This window comes from Nicotiana tomentosiformis, chromosome 3 (genome assembly GCF_000390325.3).
Source record: "Nicotiana tomentosiformis chromosome 3, ASM39032v3, whole genome shotgun sequence".
NCBI lineage: Eukaryota > Viridiplantae > Streptophyta > Magnoliopsida > Solanales > Solanaceae > Nicotiana > Nicotiana tomentosiformis.
This window is the reverse complement of record NC_090814.1, coordinates 46,225,300-46,240,142: the sequence shown is the minus strand read 5'-3', so window position 1 is coordinate 46,240,142 and position 14,843 is coordinate 46,225,300. Positions and strand designations below refer to the sequence as shown.

General features: G+C 40.7%; 1 protein-coding gene across 1 annotated transcript; it reads left to right on the top strand.

Moving 5' to 3' along the window:
- Positions 1–9,281: 9,281 nt before the first annotated feature.
- On the top strand, positions 9,282–9,671 carry LOC138907743 (uncharacterized). The gene has a single exon (XM_070198351.1). The coding sequence runs from the start codon at positions 9,282–9,284 to the stop codon at positions 9,669–9,671; it is 390 nt and encodes a 129-aa protein (XP_070054452.1).
- Positions 9,672–14,843: the final 5,172 nt, after the last annotated feature.

Genomic DNA, 14,843 nt, shown 5'->3' with positions numbered 1-14,843 from the left:
GTGATCCCGAAGCTTGTCTCGTGATCACAGAGAAGAGGGAGGTGGTATGAGGCTTTTTTCTCTTCGCGTTCGTGTGGAAGGTATTGCATTCATGGAGAGAAGGGAGATAAGGCATCGCGTTCGCGTGCATAAGAAGCATTCACGGAAGAGGGATGTCTGGAGGAAGAAATGCCTCCGTGTTCGCGAAGCTACGCTCGCATTCGCGTAGGCTTCATGGGATAGACATTGTGTTCGCGGAGGGAGTCTTCACGTTCACAAATAAGAGCAGTAGCTAGGCAGTCATTTTTGCCTTCGCGATCGCGGAGTGGGTCCCGCGATCGTAGTCCGTATAACTTGGCAGTGGATTAAATGATATAATTTCAGGATTTTGCCCATTCACTCATATTATGAGCCCTAGACTTTGAGAGGTAGAGATTTTGGAGAGAAACTTCACTACTACATTGGAGGTAGGCAATTTTCACTTGGATTTGACTTTATTTCTTAATTTCTCATGGATTTCTATACCTAAAACATGGATTTTTAAAGAAAAATTTGGAGGTTTTGTCTACAACATAAGAGGGTATAATTTGGGGATTTGAAGGTTGATTTGGACTCAGTTTTGAAATTCAATCATATATTTGGACTCATGAGATTATGGGCAGTCTTGATATACCAATGACTTGGGTTTTGACTGCATGGACTCGGGTTGACCTTTGTTGACTTTGGGTATTTGTATAAACACCGAAGCTTTATTATTTTGGGTTGTTTCTTATGGCTTTGTTTGATGTTATTGAGCTGGTTTTACTATATTTAGGTCAATTGGAGTTGAATTTGGACGGTTTGGCAATTTTTCTTGATTTGAGGTTGTCGGGCAGAGGTAAGTCTCTTGTCTATCCTTGTAAGAGGAAATTTGCCCTCTAGGTGATTTAATTGCTACTTAATATATGATTTAGGAGCCACGTATATGTGGGATCACGAGTGTATATGCACAGCTGGGTTTGACCATATCCGATATAATTGGCTTGAGTTGTGCTTTTGTTGAATTATTTGAAGTTTCTATTAATGTTCAAATTGATTCTATGACTACATGATATATTTTATTCATGATTTAGGAGGATGCATAGATTTATGACTTGTCGATTAGACATTAGGTTTACTTTTTCATGTCAAGCTTTATTATAAATTCATAGTTATATACTTGCCTTATTTGCTCCATAATTAGATGGTTTTTATGGCCCCAATTACCTCATGATAATGATATAATTAAGCTAGAACATGTTAAATAGTTTATTGAGCCGTTGTATTAAATTGAGTTACATGATTTGCCACATCTATCGTTTAGCCAATTGTGCTTTTATCTACATTCTTATTGTCATGTCTTGTGCTCTTCTATTATATTATTTCCTTACCTATGCATGAGTGAAAAAGTGATTATCGAGGAAAATTGAGGATTTTGTCACTATGGGCACTTGAGTGATTATTGGTATTGATTATTGGACTAGTGATGTTATGATTTGGATTGGGTTGCGCGTTGCAATGACTGATTGATTATCATTAAATATAAAATAATCGACGCTTGGATTATTGATCCATTCCTCCGGAGAGGTGATTACCCATGTTACCTTGGGCCTAGTAAGAATAGGCACCCGTGATTCTTTTGGTGCTTGTTGGACACACGTCCTGTGTCAAGCACATGGATTTGTGCTATGAGTTATTGAGAAAGGGGTCTTAAGCATGCATATATATACTATCAATTGGTGAAGGTATTGTTGACTAATATCATGTATTATTCAAGAATTGAGAAGTTGATATTTTATTTGATTCCGATTATTTGAAAAGCATGCCTAAATTCCGTATGAGCTGTATTTTGAGATTTTATACTTGTTGATAATATCATGTCTAGCTTTCTGTTGGATTATTCTCTCATCTGGTTATTTGACCGCTAGTGGGTGTCGGAGTCTACCGCTTGCCACTACTTCTTCGAGGCTAGACTTGATACTTACTGGGTACCGTGATTTGTACTCACACCATACTTTTGCACATTTTGTGCAGGTTCCGATGCTGGTGTGAGTGGTACTCATCCGGGATAGTAGGTGTCCGTGGAGACTTTGTGCTGAGCTGCTCTACTTGATCAATTCGGGACACATGGAGTTGCCCTCCCTACTATTCCATTATGTCTATCTAATTTATTCAGACAGACGGTGTATTCAGATGTTTTCTTATGTACTCTCGTTAAATGCTTCTAATGATTGTAACATCTGAGTTTTGGGTAGTATTGGATCTTGTGGTAAAGTTTAGACCCTGCCTTGGATCGGTTATCTATGATTATCAGACTTGAGATTCTTTTCGGTTTTTCTTATTATATTGTGTATTTAATTAAGATTGATTAATCTGCTTTAGAATTATGATTGTTATTGTGTTAGCTTGCCTAGCAGACAGGTTATGAGCCATCACGACCTTTGGTGGGATTTCAGCTCGTGAAAAATGGCAGCCATGGATGCTTCTCCTTCCTCATCCATTTCTCGAGGTAATTTATGTGAACTCTTCTCCTTAGTGTTTCCGGGGGATTTTCTGTATATAGAAAGCCCATAAAGTCATCCTCTCTCCTTCAAGGTTAAGGTAAGAAGATTTGGTTTTAAAGCTCAGGTTCTCTTCCCCGCTGTCACGTGGTATTTGTGCTGATTTGTCTCTCTTATTCTAGTTGTTTGGGGAAAGTTTAAAGGACAGCAAGTAGGAAAAAAGCAAGGAATTCGAAAGCAAGGTAAGACGCTGCCCCTATTTCTCTTTATAAGCTCGTTTGAGCGTTCTAGACTTATTTTTAGTTGGAACTTACAGGACAGTAATCAGAAGCTTTGAGTTCATGTTTTGCTTGCTGTTTTTTAAGTTATTTTTCGTCCAGTTTGATGGTATGGAGATCGGAAGGGATATGGTAGCTCGTTAGGAGCTTGTGTGTTGTTAAATAGAGGTCGGGTGATAAGTACACCATCGAATTATAGCCTCGGGAGCTCATCGCTCTTTGATTGCTTGACAATATTGTTGGTATAACTGTAGCATATTGTTAAGGGGCTGTTTTAGCATTCAAGTTGTTCCTACCGTATTGTGTTGTTTAAGGGCTGTTTTAGAGGTTAAATGGCGGGCGATGTGCTGCCCCCATAAAGAGGTCAGTGTGATTATATTAGGGGACGGAAATTGAAAGGTGTGGCGATATCCCAAGTGTTGAGGCCGTGCAAGCTTGCTGCTCGTCTTGTGCTATGGCCTACTATTTTGTGGGCCTACATTTGTGATTACATGTTAATGTTAGCTTCGCTATACTCTTTTATGGTAGATTAACGTTCCAAAAGAAGGGTCGAGTCATGATACTTTTTTAGAATTGGAAATTGGGATACGTAAGGCTAATTCTTCTTTCGTCGCTACGGCACAACTTTCGTCTACTGTTTCCTATGTATGAGCCATGAAGTTGAGAATCATGAAAGTATGTCAATTTCATGTTATCAGTTTCATGAGACAAATAAGAGCCATGCCGGGTAAGTACGAGTTTACAATTCATGCATCGAGTTTCCAACGTACTATTAAATGAGTTGTATGTTCTTACTTAGGAAGAATGATATAAGTGGCGGCCAAGGTTTTGTGGAGGGGTTATAGATCATTATGTAAGGTAAGTATTGTGGGTAGGTTTCAGGTGTTCATTGAGGGGTTGTAGTTCCTACTCAAGATGAATCGTGTCAATAGAACCCAGATTACCATTGTTGGATTGTAGAGCGTCACTTAAGATGAATCTCATTGACATAAACATCCATAGTCTTTTCCGAGCAAGAGGAATCAGAGGACTAGAGTACGGGTAGAGTACCAAATAAGGTTATAGAACACTGAGTGTATATGTCTGTATCATATCCATCTCCTCCGACATGATGTTCAATCACACGTTGCTTTCTCTGTCACGACCCAAAATCCCAACTACGGGGCCGTGATGGCACCTAACATCCCCTTGCTAGGAAAGCCCACATTAATTAATGACTTATTCAATTTTAGCAAATTAAAAGCAAATGATTAAGAATATAAGTCTGGAATACTTGTAATATAATAATATAAAACCAACACAGTCTAGTCAACACCTAGAAACTAGTATCGCAAGTACATAAGCTACTAAAAATACTAAATAAGGTCTAAAATAAAACACTAATGTCTGAATAAGATAAACAGTATAAAAGCTAAGAGGGGGATTCAGGGTCTACCAACTCCATGCAGCTCTACCTCTGGATAATGATAGTGTAGAAGTGTAGTATGAGTACAAACGACACCATGTACATCGTAAGTATCGAGCCTAATCTCGACGAATTAGTGACGAGGCTAGAAAAAGGAACTCAGTATAAACATGTACGAGTATATGTAAAAGGCAATGACGGAAATAGAGAAACATCAATTAACATGACAGTCGGAATAAGAAATACACAATAGAGGGCCCTAGAATATCATCTATGCTCAGTTTCACAACACAATATGGAAACAGAATCAACAGCCAGGAACAATCATCATATAACTTCTCTGTTGCGGCGCTCAACCCGATCCACATATATATATATATATTTATAAATACCACAACTGTTGCAGCGCGCAACCCAATTCCATATATAATATCAATATCTATTGTGGCGTGCAATCTGATTCCAAATATATTATCAGTATCTGTTGTGGTGTACAAGCCGATCCCATATGTAACATGTATGTACAATACTACAGCCAACTACGTCGTATTTCATAATGAAATGCAATAAGGGAATTAAATAAATAAATACATAATAGAAGTAAAAACGACTATCTAACAATACAAAATACAAAGCAAGTAAAGGCGGTCAATAAATGAAGACACATATACATGGAAGCATATGGAAAATTAACGCATGTAACGATGAAACCATGAATTTAACAAGTAAAGGCAAGTAATTGTCAGGCCCCGTAAGATATTTCCTAAAAGTCAGGGTTCCGTGATGCCAGGGTAGGTGTAGAGGTTAATAATAGTAGAAATTCTTCGGACATTTCCTAAACACCGGGGTTCGTACTTTTTGGATTGAACAGTGCGTTGGGGAGTTGAAGGAAAATATTTTGCACAAATAGGCATTTCTGCGGCCCATTATGCGGCCGCATAATCACTATGTGGGCCGCAGAATGGTCGCAGAGTGAAGCAGCTACTTGGGCCTTTTTTTATGTCAATTTCGTGGCCAATTATGCGACCGCATAACTATTTTGCGGACCGCACTTTTTTCGCACAATCAGCCTTAAGAATTTTGCAGAGGGAGGTTCTGCAGCGCATTATGCGACTACAGAACAGGTCTGCGGGCCGCATAACTACCGCAGACCTAGGCAGATTCTTTCCAATTTTTGGCACCAAATTGTGCGGCAAATATGCGGACCGCATATCTATTCTGCGGTCGCATATGTGACCGCAGATCCTGTCACGGGGCTTCGTGTTTGGGATTTTTAAATCCGACCCTATTTCGTTAAAACATATGCCATAGTCCATTTTTGAGCATATTTCTGATATTTTTAGAGTGAGAAAGACTTCTTAGAGTGGGGAACTAACTTTCAACCTAATATCCAATAATTCTTGCTCAATCCTTGAAGATTATCAAGAAAGTCCTCATCTTAAAGGTAAGAATCTATGCCCTAGCTCTTAATTTCAAAAATCTACTAAAAAGGGATAATTAGAAAGATAATTATTGGATGTGGGGGTTGTTATCTTGCAATCATGTATTCTTGAAGTATGTAGGAAGGTTGTGAGCTAAAACAAATGGTAGAGAATGGGTTGAGAAATGATAGAATCTTTCCTAAAAGGGCCTTAAAAACATTAATGCACACCTAGTGTTTGAAAATGTGCTCAAATGAGATAGAATCATGACCATCTTCCTAATTTTTGTCCAACTTGTTATATTTCTAAAATAGATCGAAGTGCTAAGAATTGCGGAACGTTTGAAAGTTTAAAGGAAGCTCAATTGAGGTATGTTAGCTAAACCTCCTTCTTCTAAGAATCGAATCCCACGGTGTTCATGTAATTGGTGTAAGTCCCAAATTGATCATTATTGAATTGGCTATTCCTAATGTGTTTGTGTTGAAGGATGTATGTTCAATATTTATTCTAAATGCTTCATCATGTCATCTTGCCATTTGAGGATGTGTTCAAAATGTGGAATAAGTGTTAGAAATGTTAAGACTTCATATCAAGATCGAATAAAAGTTGTTATGCCAAATTGTATGAAAAGCGTCTATGTGCTTAGGATTCTCAAATTTCTCATATGTGTACTAATTCCTTAAATGGTAGGCCTTATTGTTGTGGATGATAATAATGATGTTTTAATGTGAAAATGGGAAACTGGAATTATGAAATACGGCCAAGTGCCAAGAATGACTTTCTAATTGAGGCCACTCATGTCAATGAATTGAATAGATGTGAAAGAAGTATGAAGTGAGATGATTGATTGAAAAGGTAATGTCTCGGGTGAGACGGCCTAGCCGATCGGGCCGTTATCGGATGCCATGCCGCACACATGGTGGTGACTGTGCTGGAAATGATAATTAAAATTATGGTTATGGTTAATGTCTCAAATGAGACGACCTAGCCGATGGGGTCGTGATCGGACTCCACGTAAGAATACAGTGGTATTGTGAATTATGGTATATCGGCTCTAAAGATCATCCAATATAATAACATGGAAATTGACTTGAAAACTTATGTGATCCTTACTTGACCTTTTAGTATTGTTTGAAGCTCTTATTGAAGTCATGACTGTTTCCTCCTTGTATTATTATTCATTCTATTAAGATGGAATTTTGTTTTACATACTAGTACTATTCGACGGTACTAACGTCCCTTTTGTCGGGGGCGCTGCATCTTTAAATGGATGCAGGTGGTTCCATTGCAGGCAGTGTTGATCAGCGATAGTGGTACATCCTCTTCCCAACAGACTTGGTGAGCCCCACTTCATCTCGAGGTCATGTATTGTATCTTTTGTTCATATTATTATCTCCTTTTCAGGTATAGCCGGGGCTTGTTGCCGGTACTATCATAACACTCTTTTGCATATATTAGAGGCTCCGTAGACACTATGTGGATTGTACATGGGTGCTAGAAAAGTCAAACAGATTATGTTGTGTTTTGATCTCTTGTTCCACTCGAATCATAAGAATGTGTGTATCTTGAAACGTAAAAATGATGTAACCAACGAGACGATTTAGTATTGTATATATGATCTTCCTACTGTCTAATTAATTAAATCATGTCTTCTCTTGATCATGGGTGAGTTGGGTAGAAATTATCTAACAGGATTGCTCGACCGGGTTCACTCGGTTAAGCGTCGGTCGCACTCCACGAGGTTGGGGCTGGACAAACTTGGTATCAGAGCCTAAGGTTTTAAAGTGTCCTAGGATATCTCGGAGTCGTGTCTAGTAGAGTCCTCCTTATCGGTGTGTTGTCAACCACATCTTTAAGTTGGAGGCTACTTAGATATTTAGGAATAATACCCTTCTTTGATATTCTGGATCGTGCGATGAAACTAATTGTGAAACAGTTCCTCCTCTAATTCGTGCATTCCTTTAACATTCAGTACATGGCACCTAAGAAGAGAGCAAGAACTGGCCAAGGAGTCAATGCCGCCTCAGGAGTGGCAGTTGACCCTTTATTTGATGATGCGTATGAATACTCGAGGGACGAGGGTAATCCTCTGACTGCTACGCTGCCTGATTCCAGTTCACCGGACCAGGCCACACTTGATCCTGCACCTACTGAGGGTGCAGCGGTTCCTCGATTTGATATTCCGGTTCCACCTCCAGCCCCAGCTTCCGATTCTGGTATTTCTGACGGGGATCTTAGGGGAGCTATCCAGATGCTAACACAGATAGTGGCTTCTCAAGCTCAAAGATTAAATGTTGCACCCACTTCTTCTAGCTAACAAGGTGATTCTAGTGGTTCCAGGGAGAACATGTTTATTCAGTTGGATCCTCTGGTGTTCACGGGTGCTAATCTCAAGGAGGACCCATAGGACTTCATTGATGAGATGCATAAGACTCTCCGAGTTATGCACGCTATTGAGATGGAAGGAGTGGAGTTGGCTGCCTACCGCCTGAAAGGGGTGGCCTACTCTTGGTTTGAGCTGTGGGAGGACTCTTGAGAGGAGGGGAGCCCTCCACCGAGGTGGAGTTAGTTTGCTGACGCTTTCATGGACCATTTCTTGGTCGAAACTAGGGCAGCCTATGTCGTAGAGTTTGAGAACCTTAAGTAATGAAGTAAGAGTGTGTGGGAGTATCACATGGAGTTCGCGTGTCTGTCTAAATATGCCATTCTCATGTAGCCTACTATGGAGGCTAGAATGTGCCGGTTTATGCGGGGCCTTAGCCCCTTGGTTATCAATGAGACTACTACAGCTACCTTGAATTTAGATATGAACTATGGGAAGATGGTAGCATTTGCTCAAGCTACAGAGAACCATAAGTTGAAGAATAGAATGGAGCGAAAGGGTACCAGCAAGGCCCGGTTCGCAGGCAACTTTGGGGAGTCATTTGGTGGGGGAAGATCAGCTGTTGGGGGAGGGTAATCAGGGCCATCCCAGTCTTTTGCTCAGTCTTCAACTAGTGCACCGCTAGCAGGGCCCAGTCAGCAGCATGGAAGTCGTTTCAGGCCCAATCAGGACAGTAGATGACCCCACCAGCAGGGTTGATCAGGAGGGAGAATCCATCAGTAGCGGAGGCCCCCATGCCCCAGGTGTGGGAAGAGGCACTTGGGGATCTGCTACATGGACCTACCTATATGTTATGGGTGCAGATTGAGGGGTCATATTGAAAGGGAGTGTCTTTCATCCTGCCAGGGTGTGGGCAGGGGCACAGCACAACCATCCAGTTCTGCAGCTGCTACATCTTCAGCACCCCCTCCAACTCGAGGTACTCCAGCACCAACAGGGCGTGGTGCAACTAGGGGTGGTGTGCATAGTTCAGGATGACCCTGCCGTTTCTATGCTATGAGTGGTCGCTAGAGTGCAGAGGCTTCTCCAGATGTTGTCACAGGTATATTGACTGTCTAATCTTATGGTGTATACGCTCTTATTGATCCCGGTTCCACCTTGTCCTATGTTACCCCTTATGTTTCTATGAAATTTGGGATAGAACCGGAATAACTTCCTGATACGTTCTCTATATCTACTTCGGTCGACGAGTCTATTGTGGCCGCACGGGTTTATAGGGGTTGTGTTGCCACGGTACGTAGTCGGGACACCGTGCCCAATCTCATTGAATTGGGGATGGTCGATTTTGATGTAATTATGGGAATGGATTGGCTTTATTCACGCTTTGCTAAGCTCAATTGCCGAACTAAAACTGTGAGGTTTGAATTTCCAAATGAGCTAGTTGTTGAATGGAAGGGCGATGATGTGATGCCAAAAGGTAGGTTTATTTCTTACCTTAAGGCCACAAAGATGATTAATAAGGGATGTATCTATCATTTGGTCCGGGTTATGGATACCGATGCTGAGGTGCCTACACTCATGTTTGTGCCAGTTGTGAATGAATTTCCAGAGGTCTTCCCTGATGAGCTCCCTGGGATTCTACCAGACAGGGAGATTAATTTTGGGATTGATGTGATGCTAGGCACGCAGCCTATGTCTATTCCGCCCTACAGGATGGCACCAACAGAATTAAAGGAGCTAAAGTAACAATTGAAGGATTTGTTAGAGAAGGGTTTCATCCGACCGAGTATGTTACCATGGGGCGCACCGGTTCTCTTTGTGAGGAAGAAAGATGGATCACTGAGGATGTGTATTGACTACCGGCAGCTCAACAAAGTCACAATAAAAAACAAATACCTATTACTAAGAATATATGATTTGTTTGATTAGTTACATGGTGATAGGTACTTCTCCAAAATTGATTTACGGTCCGGGTACCACCAATTAAAGATCAAGGAGCACAATATTCTGAAAATAGCTTTCAGGACCCTGTATGGGCAATTTGAATTTCTGGTAATGTCTTTTGGGCTAACAAATGCCCCAACAGCTTTCATGGATTGTATGAATCGGGTTTTCAAGCCTTTTCTCGATTCCTTTGTGATAGTGTTCATTGACTATATTCGTGTGTATTCACAAGGTCGAGAGGACCATGCCGATCATCTTAGGGTAGTTTTGCAGACTCTTCATCAGCACCAACTGTACACGAAATTTTCAAAATATGAATTTTGGCTTGAATCTGTCACATTCTTGGGTCATGTTGTCTCCAGAGAAGGAATTAAGGTTGATCCTCAAAAGATTGCAGCGGTGAAGAATTTGCCTAGACCTACAACACCAACCGAGATTCGCAGTTTCTTAGGCTTAGCTGGGTATTACAGAAAGTTTGTGAAGGGGTTCTCTACTCTTGCCTCTCCGTTGACTAAATTGACTCAGAAAGCGGTTAAGTTCCAATGATCTGATGCTTGTGAAAGGAGGTTCTAGGAGTTGAAATCAAGATTGACTACGACTCCGGTGTTGACCCTGCCAGAGGGTACAGTTGGGTTTGTGGTATATTGCGATGCTTCAAGGATCGGGCTTGGGTGTGTAGTAATGTAACACAACAAGGTTATAGCTTATGCTTCTAGAAAACTCAAGAATCATGAAAAGAATTATCCAACACATGACTTAGAACCTGCGACAGTGGTTTTTCCATTGAAGATTTGGTGTCATTATTTGTATGGGGTCCACGTGGATGTATTCACGGATCACAAGAGCCTTCAATATATTTTCATACAGAAGGAGCTGAATCTAAGGCAGAGAAGATGGCTTGAGTTAATCAAGGATTACGACATTAATATTCTATATCACCCAGGGAAAGCCAATGTGGTGGCGAATGCTCTTAGCCGGAAATCTATGGGTAGTTTGGCTCACTTGGAGGCATGTCAGAGGCTGTTGGCCAGGGAGGTTCACCAGTTAGCTAGTTTGGGAGTTCGTCGTACAGGCTCTAGTGAAGGAGGGTAATTGTGCAAAATAGGGTTGAATCATTGCTTGTTATGGAAGTTAAAGAGAAGCAATACGACGATCCATTGTTGGTACAATTGAAGAAGGGGATTCACAAACATAAAACTATGGCTTTTACTCTTGGTACGAATGATGGTACACTAAGGTTCCAAGGGCGGCTATGTGTTCCAAATGTGGATGGTCTCCGCGAAAGAATCATGACCAAGGCTCACACTTCTAGTTATTTCGTGCACCCAGGTTCTATAAAAATGTATCATGGTCTTAAGGAAGTCTATTGGTGGAATGATATAAAGAGAAATGTGGCGGACTTTGTGGCAAGATGTCCTAATTGTCAGCAAGTGAAGGCTGAACACCAACGGCCTGGTGGGTTGGCATAGAACATAGAAATTCCAATGGGGAAGTAGGAAATGATTAATATGGATTTTGTGGTAGTATTACCACGCACTCCGCGCAAGTTTGATTCAACTTGGGTGATTGTGGATCGGCTCACGTAATCAGCACACTTCTTGCCAGTTAAATCTACCAACACATGGGAACAATATACTCAGTTGTATATCAAGGAAATAGTCAGGTTGTATGGCACTTCCATTTCTATCATTTCTAATTAAGGTGCTCAGTTCATGACCAAGTTTTGGAAGAAATTTCAGCAAGGTTTGTGTACTCAGGTGAATCTTAGTACAACCTTCCATCCACAGACCGACGGGCAAGCAGAGCGGACAATTCAGACACTTGAGGACATGTTGCGTGCTTGTGTTCTCGACTTCAAGGGTAGCTTGGATGATCATCTGCCACTCATATAATTTGCCTACAACAATAGTTATCATGCTAGCATTTAGATGGCACAATTCGAGGCTTTATATGGTAGGAGATGTAGATTTCCCATTGGGCGGTTCGAGATTGGGGAAGCAGAGTTGATAGGTCTAGACCTCGTACATAAGGCTATGGAAAAAGTTAAAGTCATCAAGGAGCGGTTGAAGACTGCTCAGAGTCGTCAAAAGTCCTATTCAGATGTTGGTCGTAGGGATTTAGAGTTCAAAGAAGATGATTGGGTATTCTCGAAGGTTTCCCCCATGAAAGGTGTAATGTTATTTGGTAAGAAAGGGAAATTGAGTCCGAGGTATGTCAGACCGTACAGAATCATTCAAAGGATCAGTGAGGTGGCGTACAAGCTTGAGCTACCACCTGAGATTTCATTAGTGCACCTGGTGTTCCATGTGTCTATGTTGAAGAAGGAAGTTGGAAATCCGTCAGCTATTGTGCCGGTTGAGACCATTGAAGTTAACGAAGAACTGTCATATGAAGAAATTCCAATTCTATCATTGATCGGCAAATCCGAAAGTTGAGAAATAAAGAAATTACATTCGTCAAAGTGCTATGGCGAAACCAGCAGGTTGAAGAGGCTACTTGGGAAGCCGAGGAAGAAATAAAGAAAAAGTATCCTTATTTGTTTGAATAGCCATGTATTTTAAAGTTGTAATTTATGAAAATTCTAAGAGTTACTTTCTATGAATTATGTATCATTTGTACAGTTGATGTTAAGGGTGTTCCTTTCTTGGTAATATATTGCTTGTGAGGCCACATTTGGCGTTGTTATGAGTTATGTTACGTCAGTGGTTTATGTATATGTTTTAAGGATGTGTTTCTGGGGCTCTATGACAGGTGGATAGACCTAGGAACAGGGGAAACTCTGGCGAAAAGTTTAGAAATTTATGGAGTTAGTCAAATTTGGGGCGGCTGGTGTGTGGTATGAAAACTGAGTTGCATAAGATGCTAATAGGGAACCTTCATCCTCATTCGAGGACGAATGATCTTAACTGGGGGAGGATGTTAGCGCCGTAAAATATTTCCTAAAAATCGGGGTTCCGTGATGTCGGGGTAGGCGTAGAGGTTAATATTAATAGAAATTCTTCGGACTTTTCCTAAAAATCGGGGTTCTGACTTTTTGTATTGAACAGTGCGCTGTGGAGTTGAAGGAAAATATTTTGCAGAAATAGGCATTTATGCGGCCCATTATGCGGCCGCATAATCACTCTGCGGGCCGCAGAATGGCCGCACAGTGAAGCAGCTACTTAGGCCATTTTTATGTCAATTTCGTGGCCAATTATATGACCGTATAACCATTTCGCGGGACGTACTTTTGTCACACAATCAGCCTTAGGATTTTTGCGGAGGGAGGTTCTGCGGCGCATTATCCGACCGCATAACTACCGTAGACCTAGGCAAGTTTTTTCCAGTTTTTGGCACCAAATTGTGCGGCCGAAATGCGGATCGCAGATCATGTCTCGGGGCTTTGTTTTGGGGGTTTTTAAACCAGACCCTATTTCATTAAAACATATACCATAGTACATTTTTGAGCGTATTTCTAATATTTTTAGAGTGAGAAAGAGTTCTTAGAGTGGGGAAGTAAACTTCAACCTAATATCCAACAATTCCGGCTCAATCCTTGAAGATTATCAAGAAAGTCCCCATCTTAAAGGTAAGAATCTATGCCCTAGCTCTTAATTTCGAAAATCTACTAAAAAGGGGATAATTAGAAAGACAATTATTGGGTGTGGGGGTTGTAATCTTGCATGCATGTATTCTTGAAGTATGTGGGAAGGTTGTGAGCTAAAAATTAATGGTAGAGAATGGGTTGAGGAATGATAGAATCTTTCCTAAAAGGGCCTTTAAAATATTAATGCACATCTAGTGTTTTATAATGTTCTCAAATGAGCTAGAATCATGACCATCTTCCTAATTTTGGTCTAACTTGTTATATTTCTAAAATATATCGATGTGCTAAGAATTCCTGAACGTTTTAAAGTTTAAAGGAAGCTCAATTGAGGTATGTTGGCTAAAGCCCCTTTTTCTTAGAATCGATTCCCACAGTGTTCACGTAATTGGTGTAAGTCCTAAATTGATCATTATAGAATTGGCTATTCCTAATGTGTTTGTGTTGAAGGATGTATGTTCAATATTTATTCTAAATGCTTCATCATGTCATATTGCCAATTGAGGATGTGTTCAAAATGTGGTATATGTGTTAGAAATGTTAAGACTTCATGTCAAGATCGAACAAAGGTTGTTATGCCAAATTGTATAAAAAGCCTCTATATGCTTAGGATTTCCAAATTGCTCATATGTGCACTAATGCCTTAAATGGTAGGCTTTATTGTTGATAATGATAATAATGATGTTTGAAAGTGGAAAGGGGAAACTAGAATTATGAAATACGGCTAAGTGCCAAGAATGACTTTCTAATTGAGGCCACTCATGGCAATGAATTCAAAAGATGTGAAAGAAGTATGAAGTGAGATGATTGATTGAAAAGGTAATGTCTCGGGTGAGACGGCCTAGCCGATCGGGCCGTGATCAGATGCCATGCCGCACACATGGTGGTGACTGTGCTGGAAATGATAATTGAAATTGTGGTTATGGTTGATGTCTCAAATGAGACGACCTAGCCGATGGGGTCGTGATCGGACTCCACGTAAGAATACAGTGGTATTGTGAATTATGGTATATCGGCTCTAAAGATAATCGAATCTAATAACATGGAAATTGACTTGAAAACTTATGTGATCCTTACTTGACGTTTTAGTATTGTTTGAAGCTCTTATTGAACTCATGACTGTTTCCTCCTTGTATTATTATTCATTCTATTAAGATGGTGTTTAGTTTTACATACTAGTACAATTCGACGGTACTAACGTTCCTTTTGCCGGGGGCGCTGCATCTTTAAATGGATGCAGGTGGTTCCATTGCAGGCAGCGTTGATCAGCGATAGTGGTACATCCTCTTCCCAACAGACTTGGTGAGCCCCACTTCATCTCGAGGTCATGTATTGTATCTTTTGTTCATATTATTATCTCCTTTTCAGGTATAGCCGGGGCTTGTTGCCGG

What these genes read in the sequence shown, in the direction of transcription:
- LOC138907743 (XM_070198351.1), top strand. Translation starts at nt 9,282, where the DNA reads ATGGGAATGGATTGGCTTTATTCACGCTTTGCTAAGCTCAATTGCCGA.